Source organism: Typha latifolia, chromosome 11, assembly GCF_019914945.1.
Source record: "Typha latifolia isolate L0001 chromosome 11, TyphaL0001v2, whole genome shotgun sequence".
NCBI classification, from domain to species: domain Eukaryota; kingdom Viridiplantae; phylum Streptophyta; class Magnoliopsida; order Poales; family Typhaceae; genus Typha; species Typha latifolia.
Genome location: NC_133096.1, coordinates 1,620,375 through 1,631,831, shown reverse-complemented (window position 1 = coordinate 1,631,831; position 11,457 = coordinate 1,620,375). Strand labels below are relative to the sequence as shown.

The window sequence follows — 11,457 nt, the reverse complement described above, 5'->3', positions numbered from 1 at the left end:
AAGGAAATAGAAGAAAGACAACTCAAGCCACGCAAACTAACCACCTAGTTGTAATTATTATGGAATTGATCATTGAGTTTAGTTATTTTATTATCTTGTCCTTATATTTTATTTCAACTGTTAGATCATTTTTATCTTCCTAGGAGTATATAATAGCCATATAATATTTCAAACTTTCAAATCCTAGTCACAATCTTCCTCCATGAGTCACCCTACTCTACGGCCATCCACCACCATCATTGGCTGTTCGCTACCCTTTAACGACTATCGCAACCTCAGATAATTATAATTCTACCCTCGTTGTAACATTCTTTTACTCTGATCTCAATATTTTGAGAAAGAAAAAGACATCCTAATCCCACATAGTTAAAAAAAAATCTGCAAATTAATAAAGAAAAAAAAGTTTTTAGAGGAAACTATTTTTTACATTCAAGTAGTTACGTATAAATTTACTTCACTCCATATAATTTTGAAATGATATGTATCACTTTATTTTTTAAATAATTATATTACAATTGAAACAGTTATTTTTTCCATCATATTTGATCAATCTATATGACTTTAAAGATACTCATTAAATACAAATTTGTATAGGATTAGTAAATTTTTCAATGTATTTAAATAATATAAATTAAATTTTAGATGATAAATATATTCAACATATGTATATTTTTATTATATTTTTGTCATATGAAATCTGATATCTATTATTTTAGATACGTTTGAAAATTTATCAAACTATATATAACTGTGTATAAAAGGTATCTTCAAATTTAACATGTAGATTAAACAAACATGATAAGAAAAATAATGATTTCAGTTTGTATATAATCACTAGAGGGTAATGGCATAAATAAAATACATGAAGTGAAGTGAATTTAGATCTAATCAAGTGGGTAAAATATAATTTCTCTATATTCTTAAGAGAATTTTATAAATCACATTTTATATTTTATTTTTTGTGATTCACACAAGTTTTGTAACCCGTAATTTTTTTTAACACTGGGTTAATGATACCAATAAAAAAATATTATATTATAATATACTAAATATTTTATAAAATACTAAATTATCCTAACTCTTTCATTCTCTCATTTTCTCCCATCTTCCCCCACGGAAATTGTATTAGAGAAGGAGAAGAAGAAAAAGCAAGAGAAGGAAGAGGAGGAGGAGGAAGATAAGGGAAGGCAGCAGCAACGACCATGGGAAGAAGTAGTTAAAGGGAAGACGAAGGAAGATAATGTAGGGGTAGAGAGAACAGATAAAGAGGTGAGTGTAGTTTTAGTAATTTGATTAATGTTAGTTAAAATAATATCAAGATGTTAAATAAAAATTATAGAGAAAAATAAGAGGTTAGATTAATAAAATTCTCAAAGATAAAGTGTGCATTATAAAATATGTAAAATATAGGGTGTGATTTGTAAAATTTCTAAGAAAATTTGTTAGCCATGCTTTATAATATAATTATGGTTTACACCCTATATTTTCACTATTTATAAATCGAGCTTTCTGATTTAGAGAATATATACAGAAAACACTATGAGTTATATTTGAACTAACACGGCCAAATATTCTATTAAGTAGAGATATTTTATTTTTAAAATGACTAAAATACTCTTATTTTTGAAATGACTAAAACTCCACTTAGTTGAGGGTATTTTCATAATTTTTAAGTTTAATTAATTTAACTTAGATATTTGATTTAGTTTAATAAACTAATCTAATGGCACAATATTTTCTACACATATTTGCTAAATTATATGGCTCAAAAATAGTGAAAAATTAGGGTGTAAACCACAATTGTATTAAAAGACAAGGTGTTGTATGCAAATTTTTCTAAATAATATGATGCAAATTACAGGGTGGATTTTGCAAAATACTTTCGCTTCCTCCCCTCCTTAGTCCTTTCCCCCTTTGGGAAGGTGCTGCGCTCACGGCGAATGGCGTCGGCCGACACGATCGCCGGCAGAAACCCGTCATCCGAAGGCTGGAAGGATCGCATCATAATTCCCACCGTTCTCGCAGGTTCCCATCGATGCGTCGATCCAATTAAATCTTTGAAATCGAGATTTCATCCACAATGTAAAATTCGATTATGATTGCTTTCAATTAGGTGCGATTGGGGGAAGTTTTGGGTTGCTCTCGAAGCACCGGAAGGCTCTCGGGGCTGCTCGCTCCGCCGCCACTTACGCCTCCAATCTTGCCATTGTTGCCGGATGCTACTGTGGTAATTGTTGAGAAAAAAAGTTAGAAATTTGAATTTTTTTTTTATCTTATTATTGTGCTATTAATTTGGTTCCGATTTGATTTCTGATGAGTTACAGTTGTTAGGGTGGAGATGGTAAATGTAGTTCTTGCTGTTCTTGTGGAAATTAATTAAGAGATCTGATTAGGTGAGAATGGTGTATCTTTTGTGGATTCTGGGCAAGAGATTTTCTGTAGTTGTCTGGATGATATCTTTAGTTGACATTTTCCATTTCTTCTAAGTATTGGTCAAACAGTTTGTATTGGTGGTTTGTTTTTCTTTTGGGGTAGTTCTAGAGCTGCCAAATTGTTTACTTCTACTTAATTTTTATCCCATATAGTCTTATAGTGTAATTCTCCGCGAAAAGAGAAGACATTACTTCCAAATATATAAGTCTAGCAAAACAGCATAACTAGGTATGACTGATTTCCTACAAAGTTTTCCGCATCATGTAAAACATGAATCTGTACATAATTATCTGTTTCCGTGCACATATAAGAAGTATGTTTTCTTCTTTTCATCATACAGCTATAGAAATGGTAACATGCGCCATAAACTATTTAGGGACCAACATTCGGCTTCTCAGAAATTTCCCTTTTATGTTTAATCTTTTTATGCAAATAGGCTGTTAAATGAAATGATGAGTTAAGAAAAAAACTCATAGCAATACAATTGGCACACTAGAGATAAGGAGGCAACCTTATTATAGTAGATATCTGGACAATATCAGTGATGGAGCCATGGAGGAAATTTTTATATTTTAGAATAAGGAAACCTCATGTTATGGATCATGGACTATGAGGACTTCAATATTTCCTAGTTATATGTATCATCTCTTGTCATTTCCTGCACCTTTTTGCATATATAATTATATAAGGTGCATGTAGTTTTCTGCTTCTAGAAGCATGCTTTAGAGGTCTTTCTTGGATAGGTGTCTAATTTTGATTATGCAGCATTTATCCTTCGTTGTAAAATTTCTGGTTAATTTTATGCTTAGAGGGTCATATTAATAGAATAGGTTGAGTAGACCACTTAAGGACTTCTCTATCTTCCATTCTACCTAAACAAGGATTATTTTCTGCTAGAAACCAAAATGCAATGGAGAATAAAGAATGAAAAGAGAGAAATCAGAAGACAATAAAAGGAGAAATAAGTATGGGAGGTGAGATGCCTGTGACATCCACCGAAAATGATATCAATTCATTAATAATACTTCATAAATTGTAGTAGAATCCATTTTATCTCACTGGACCCTGTTTGTAAGCAGCAAATCTACAAGAAAACAGCAAAGTTTTCTTATTCCAAAAGGAGACTCATGTTTCCTACTAGGCACTAGGCAGTGGAGCTTTTCTTCTGATCAACATAATTCAACACCTTTCAGACTTTGACTTTCCTAGATAGATGTATCAACCTTTTCTTTCCTAAGTAGATATGACCTTAGATTTCCAGTTAGATTAAGGAAGTAAAGGGTAGTTAGAATCACTTGAAATACTATCCTATAGGAACTTATGAAGTTCTCATTATCTGGTATACAAAATGGATCTGTGATCTTTGTCCCACAACTATAGACACCTGATCATGCAACTTGCTTTCCTTACATGAAACTCGTCCTCAAGCTGTAGTCAGAAACTTTCATATAGTGGTGCCTGCAAAAGAAGTGGTTACACATATCAGATAGTTTGGAACTACTAATATTTGGATTTACAATTATCAATTGATGTACCACTGTAAAATATGAAAATGAATGTAACACAGGAAACTTCATGAAGTAGATTCATTAAATAATTATATGCCACTTCAAGTCCAGCTCCATCTACTCTATGATATATTTCTAAGTTAGATTGCAATCAATTCATATGTATATGTAAGATACAAATAGTTGATGGGAGCATGGGACTACTGTTTATGCTTGCTCATGCAACCAATGACCTGGTTCAAATCATACAAACAGCCGAGTAAGGATATGAAATTCTACCCTACCTCAGCATTGGCAGAAGCATCTTACTAAGTTTCTGTAGGACACCTATCCCTTGTCTGCTCAAAGTGCTTCCTGAAAATTTGACGTGTTTGACCTCTAATCTCTATGTCCTTATACAGCATTCCATATATCGATTTGGTTGTTTGATACAAAATATGATGTTCAGATCTATCATCTGATTAAATTTTATTGATGATGTTTACTGATAAAAGTTATACTTGATGTGTAATTGAAGTCCAGTATAAGGAAGAGTATGAGAAATATGAAGAGAATAATGAGGAAAGGAGGAATAATATATAATAAGCATGTTGTATCCACCGTAAAAAATGGTCAATCATTCAAACCCATATTAACTTGTGTATTCCAGAAACTCCTCAATTTTCATCGACTCTTATTCAGAGACAGAAAATGGAATAGCATAAGTACTCTAATTTGAAACTGGTCATGTATCACTGGCTTAGTGGCTTTCTATTTGATCCAGAATGAAAATTCAAATTGGACCTGAGTTTTCAATACATACCAAACTTTTGGCATCTCTAATATATAAAAGTAAATAGTTTGTTGTACCTCTGATATACATTGGTAGAATTTTAGGACCAATTAAAAGCTATTTATAGAATCTACCAAGAGAACACAATAAGGTGAGATATCTTCTTTTTATAGAATACTTTGATATTCTTAGTTGCATCTCTGCCATTCAATTATCCTGCTGACTACTTTATACCAACATATGCGTTATCTTAGGGATAATTTTATGCAAGGCGCACTAGTGGATGAATGGTTTGCCAACAAAAATTGTACTTGTAAAAGTAGGATGGGATGTTCCTGTTGTCAGATTTTACTATCACTCTCTGATTTTCCTACTAAACTGCTGCACTCAGCTGCAATATCACAAGTTATCTGATTTAGGAAAGCTGTCTTGTGATGCAGTAATTAGAAGGGTTGGATTTCACAAATAGAAAGAATTTTGGGTCGGTCACTTTTACAGTCATGTGTTCAGGCTGAAGTAGTTGGTAGTTATTTTGGTGTTTTAATTGTGGGAATCAGTTGGAGTTGATTCTGTTTGTGCTTGAAATATCTTCTCTTTGAATAGAGAACTCTTGCAAATTATGAAAGGTTGTTGTGATCATTTGATAATCATCTCCTTAACTCTTATAATCAAATTAAGGAAAAGAAAGATAATTATGTTTGTCTGATAAGACCCATCATTTTGTCACATTCTTGCTCCTGCTAGCTTCCTGACATAAATAAACCAGGACATGTGAGAAGTTCTTGATGAGTTATGTCTTTTGATGATCTGTTAAATATATGTGGATGTGCTCAGATGTTAACCTATTCATCCGTTTCGCTCACCCAGGGGCACGTGAACTTGCACGAGATGCTCGAGCTTCAGAACCTGATGACCTCATGAACTCTGTCATAGGCGGGGTTGCAAGTGGAGCTCTTCTTGGACGACTTCAAGGTGGACCCTCATTATCACTTCACTTATTTTATTGCCATAATTACTGTTGTTTCTATAATTTAGTCAGGGGTAGACTATCCTCCAGTTCCAGCAAGTGCATCAATATTCGATTTTGAGTGTTTTTTTTATGCTTGATCTCATTCCTGAGGTTAAGGAATGTTTCTGATTTGCTGGATCTGATGTCTGTTAGTTTTTTGCGCTGTTCATCCTAAAGTTTCGTTTTGAAGTAATATTTTTCCAGCTGAATTTGTTTGCCAATTGTGTTCTAAGTTTCTAACAACCAATGCAGGTGGACAGCTTGGAGCCATTCGATATGCCATCATCATAGCAGCTGCAGGGACAGCAGTGGACTTTGCCAGTCAGCAGCTGAGACCTTACATGCAGGATTTCAAAGATAGCTTTTCTGGAGACAAGAGCTGGTGGAATTTACCAGAGTGGTCACCCATCCAAGTGTTGGATGAGGAAGCTCTTGCAGAGAAGCGAGCTCGAGAACAACAGTTGTATGCTCAAAGAACCATTGGCAAGATGAACAAAGAGTAATCTAACAATTAACGTTTTGAGGACACATACTACATGAATAATATTGAGATGATTCTTCATGCCATGAGAAAGTGTAATTGTTATGGTTGGTGTTTTGAGGTCTGATATAGTTTGTTTCCTTTTCAATGAGCAAAGGAATCCATGTTAGGTAATTAGCAAAGATATTTGTGGTACTCAAGTAAAGGAATATTAATCTCTGGACTCTGGGTTATGATATGGTGTATGAGTATATCCCAAGATGTTTTTGTTTGTTTTTCTTTCCTTCTTTGAGAACCCACCAGAATATAAGGAAAATGCTAGGCATAATTAGTACTTATTTAAAGAAATATTTTCCTAGGAATTGCTGCTGAAAATTATTATGCTTTTTAAAAAATATCATTCGGTTAGTTAAATCTAATAATTATTATTAAAACCGAACTCGGATTTTAAAAAGACTATTGCGCTTGCATGAATTGTTTTAAATGACTAAAAAGCTATCTAATAGTTTATTTAATATTATAGTACAACAAAAATAATTTTTTATGCGAAATAAAAATTGTTCATGGATATTTTACATTCTAAATTTCAAGCAAATAAGAGTTTATTTTAACCATTTATATGTATTTTTTTTAATCTTTAATAATAATCTGTTATAAAATATTTCAAAGAAAACTAATCACAATAGCAATTAGAGAGTCAAAAGACTTTAGTGACAATTATAACATTTAAAAAAAATAGTGGTAATTATGGAAAAAAAACCCAAATTATTATAATATTCTTTCACCTAGAAACTTTGAATCTCCTTGTAATAAATGTATTTATGAAAAATGATGCAAAATTTATTGGGCAACCATGTTCTTATTCAATCCAAAAAATAAAAGAAAAAAGATAAATGTATCAAAAACACCACCTTATTGTTTTACTTTCATTATCATACCACATGAATATTTATCATATAACTCCTATATTTTGCTTTTAAAGCTTCAAAAACAAGACATTAATTTTCTTAAGGATAGTTATCGCATTTATAAATTAAAATTAACTATAAATGCAAAATAACTCTTAAAGATCAAATAGAGGCAATTTTTTTTGTATTTTTAATCTTTATTTTTAAAAGTAACTATTCCGTTAGCACTGTTAGATTAAAAGTTAAGTGGAAAGAGTCGAATGGTACTCAATAGTATAATGCGAACGATAATAAAAATAAAACATAGGGTGTTTTTGAGAAAATGTTTTAAAAAAATTTCAAACCAAACAGCTTCAGATACGAGAGATCCTGTCGGAATCTTTCTCCGATTCGACGAGCGAAACAAAATCTAGCTTAATTAATTAAAATCCTGATCTCTTTCCTTCTTAATTCTTCCAAATTCGTCTTCTTCCTAATGTAAGCCACTTTCCTTTTCTCCACCCAAAACCCCAATCAAATACTACTTTCCTACGTACATATCCCATATATATATATATGAACAAAGCTCTCTCTCCTCGTCCAGACTACTACTACTACTACGCTCTGAGAGATAGAAACTTGGAGAAAAAGAAAGAGAGGGAGAGATAGAAGGTTGTGTTCATGGCGAGAACCAAATCACCTGCGACGAAGAACGTGGATCCAATGGCTAAGAGGCCAAGAATTAATCATGCCGATGATGATAACAACAACAAGAAGAACAACAAAGAAGAAGAAGAAGAAAGATGTGGGGTTTGCAAGGAAGAGGTTAATCATGAGCCTGGAATAGTGATGTTGGATTGCTCCCATTTTTATCACTTCGACTGCTTGGACTCCTACGTAGCTCACCGAATCCAAAGGAAGATCAACTCTTGTCCAGTTTGCGACAAAAAAGTTAAATATTTTTTTCACTGCAAGTTTTTGTACTAGTTGATCACTCTAATTGCTTAAGTTTACTTCTAAAGAATGCTTTTAGTTTGTTTCTTCTTCTTCTTCTTCTTCTTCTTCTTATCATTGTTTTCAAACTAATCCATGAAGATTTAGGTTGACTGCTTCTTTTTGAGATGAAATTAGTTGATATTTTCTTGGTGTCATCACAATATGAACATGTTTGCAAAGTATCATGGAAACTTTGACCGCCAGCTCTGAAATTTAAGTTCATACAATTTTTCTTTTTCTTTTTCCTTTGAGACGAATAGAATTATGAAAGATTATTGTATCTGAGACTGGAAAAGAGACAAAAAGACATGCGAACTCTTCAATAGGAAAAACTAATTAAGACGTCGAACCTCAGAAACTATAGAGCTTAACATCTTTAAAAGGAAGTCTACCACAGCAAAAAAACCAAATTACACAAGAAATTTTATGAATACATTTACCGAGTTTAAATTCATACTTCTAAAAATGTTTGTAAGTTTGTGTATAGTTGATAAATGTGCACCAAATAATTTAAATGTGATATTGTAAAATGAGTATATACGAAGTTGTAGCTATGATCGATTATGACAATTCCAGCATGTTGTTATTTGCTAAGTTATGGTGGAAGTTAAATATATTAAAATGATTTCATATATTTTCGAAACAATATAGTTGAATAGAATATAATAAAATAATTTCATATTCTTTTCTCAAACAATAAAGTTAAATAGAATGCAGGTCCATTGTGTCAATTTTCGAACAATGATATCCATATTTTCAATGCAAGCAAAGCATAAGTATTTGTCATCTTGAGCATATAAAATATAAATTTTAAATATGATTAACTTATATTGTTTCATGTTGTTTTCACCTGCTCATATTTTGTATAAAGTTCAGGTTAGTCTTTCTTGGCATCTTTGGAATATGAATTCAGATTTAAGCTCAAATTAACTTTTAATAATTTAAGAAAAGTGGTTTTTTTTCATCATTTAACATGTACCAATAAGTCTTGTAAACTTTGACTTTGAAATCAAAAGTCTAGTATCATTTGGTCTTTGTTTATCTCACTAAAAGTTGATGTTTTGTAAAATAAAATTAGTTTTGAATGATGCCATGGAGGGTAAAATTAACACTATTGAATAGCTACACTATTTTTTTTAACTAGTCAAAAAATTGCGTCTCTACTTAACTCGGTAACTTTTTCTCTCTTTATGAGAGCTTCCCCTATCTCCTTGTCAAGATACCTTCCTACTGTGATAAAAAAATCTCACGTTCTCTATATATTTCGCACTGTTGGCCCTTCTTCATCTCCACCCCAAAGTCAGTGTCCTCTTCGCTACACCATCTACACTCCTCTACCTCTTCTTTATTATCTACCACTATTTCTGCTACTTTTCATCGCTAACTTTCCATCAAGTATTAATCCTCCACTACATTAGCTCTACTATGGTTTCCAAACGAGGTTTTACTTTAGGGCCACATCTCACCTCGCACCAGCTCTTAAAATAAATTTAGATTTTCTCATGGGAGATACAATGAGGAGGTCATAGCCCTTGAGGAGGAGAATATCATATCTTCTAGAAAGCCCAATCTTTGCCTTGTTGACAAACTCATTACCAACAAGTCTAACACCATAGCTGGTCTAAAGGCTGCATTCAACAAAGCTTGGGTTCTAGAAGGTAAACTGGAGTTTATCGAAGCTAGTAAGAATGTCTATCTAATGGCTTTTGAGCTTGAGATTGATAGGTGGAAGGCTTGGTATGGTTAGCTATGGTCTTTTAGCTGTGATCTCTTTGCTCTATCTTACTTTCAACCTAATAGATCGGTGCAATCTTGGTCCTTCACCCATGATGAGTCTTGGGTTCAATTTCATGAACTCCCTTGGAGTATCTCTCTACTACCACAGCTAGAGCCTTGGCCGAAAGAGTAGGAGATCCAGTTCCCTCTGATTCTCTAGATCATATGAAGTGGTCTCAATTCATCCGAACCCGTATCAGAGTTGACATCTCGAAGCCTCTCACCTCTCTCCAAACCAGCACTTTCCTCAATGGATCTATCTAGGATATTGCAGTCAAATATGAGCGTCTTCCGAGCCACTACATGTTCTGCACTTGCCTTGGCCACGAACTATCTAAGTGTGCTCAACCAGGTGAGCTGGAGATGAAAATTAACTGACGACTTTCCCCAATACATCCACTAGAAACTCTTTGAGATGCTAAAGCCAAAGTTCATCCACCTAAGTGCTACACATTCCTTAAATTCCTCAAATCCGCCTCGTTACCTCAAATGGGAAAGCAAGAAGCTACTGCTACCCGACAAGGAAGAAGACCAAGCCAGAATTCCCCAACCACCAGATCTGGCCTCGTCGGCGTGCCATCTTCGACCTAACATCAAGTTGGTCACCGCGAGCAACTCTCACATCGTTGATGGGATAGCTGTCGCTGGCGTTGATGGAACAACTTGCATGAGGGAGCTAGTGTCGCCTTCTACTTCCTCATCTGGTTTTATCCAATCACTCAATTAATGCAACTCATACCTGTCGGCAAACCCTTGATCTGAAACCCTCGGGAGTCATTTCTATCGCCCGAGCCCATGTCTCTCCTGACAGATCTGTTAAAAATTGGCTCAAATTCAGTTTTCAGAAAAATTCAGCATGTATCAGCATTTCTGTGCCGCGCGTTCGAACGCGCCCTGAGGGCGTTCGAACGCGGGCTCCAGACAGAGAGCAGTTGTGATGCAGGCGTTCGAACGGCCCCAGCCGCGTTCGAACGCGAGCCAACCCGAGAGCAGACTTTCTGCAGGCGTTCGAACGGCACCCCTCCTGCGTTCGAACGCCCCTTGAGTTTTGCTGTATTAACATTGGGTGCGTTCGAATGCGCCCCGAGGGCGTTCGAACGCGACTCTGAAAATCCCCAAATCTGAACCTGACTATAAATACTAAAGTGGGGTTTTAGGGCTTTAGAGGTTGGAAGAACATTAATGAGAGTTGAGCCACCATTGTATTGAGAGTGATTAGAGTTGCTAAACTCTTTTGTAAGTGAGGGATTTGCATAGTGAAGAAGATTGCTCCGCCCGTGGACGTAGGCACATCGTCGAACCACGTAAATCTTGCCTCTCTCTCTCTCTATTGTCTCCATTGTTGTCTTTGTTGGTGCTTGCATATATTAGGGTGTTAATCCGTGATTAGAACTTGCTTAGGGCTTTTCTAACACCATTAACATCCTTATTGGAGTATTTTCAAGCTTTGCATTGTGTTCTCTTTCACTATTCACATTTGAGATATTTGGGGTGAAGGTCTTGCTTCCGCTTCCTTCACCCATTTAGTAGATTTGCACAACAAATTGGTATCAGAGCTATTGGTTTCAAACCTAGGCTATTGAAGTTGGGAATAG

The 11,457-nt window shown here is 34.4% G+C and overlaps 1 protein-coding gene across 1 annotated transcript; it reads left to right on the top strand.

The window, feature by feature from the left end:
• Positions 1–1,877: 1,877 nt before the first annotated feature.
• LOC140797811 (uncharacterized) lies at positions 1,878–6,441 on the top strand. Its single transcript, XM_073151481.1, has 4 exons — positions 1,878–2,025; positions 2,114–2,227; positions 5,581–5,685; positions 5,975–6,441. Exons 1-4 carry the CDS (start codon positions 1,941–1,943, stop codon positions 6,223–6,225), a joined length of 555 nt encoding a protein of 184 aa, XP_073007582.1. The 5' UTR covers positions 1,878–1,940; the 3' UTR covers positions 6,226–6,441.
• Positions 6,442–11,457: the final 5,016 nt, after the last annotated feature.

Bases quoted from the DNA above. Each gene is read 5' to 3' on its own strand.
- LOC140797811 (XM_073151481.1), top strand. From the start codon at position 1,941: ATGGCGTCGGCCGACACGATCGCCGGCAGAAACCCGTCATCCGAAGGC. The intron at 2,026-2,113 runs GTTCCCATCGAT...GCTTTCAATTAG, and splicing joins AATTCCCACCGTTCTCGCAG to GTGCGATTGGGGGAAGTTTT. The intron at 2,228-5,580 runs GTAATTGTTGAG...TCGCTCACCCAG, and splicing joins TGTTGCCGGATGCTACTGTG to GGGCACGTGAACTTGCACGA.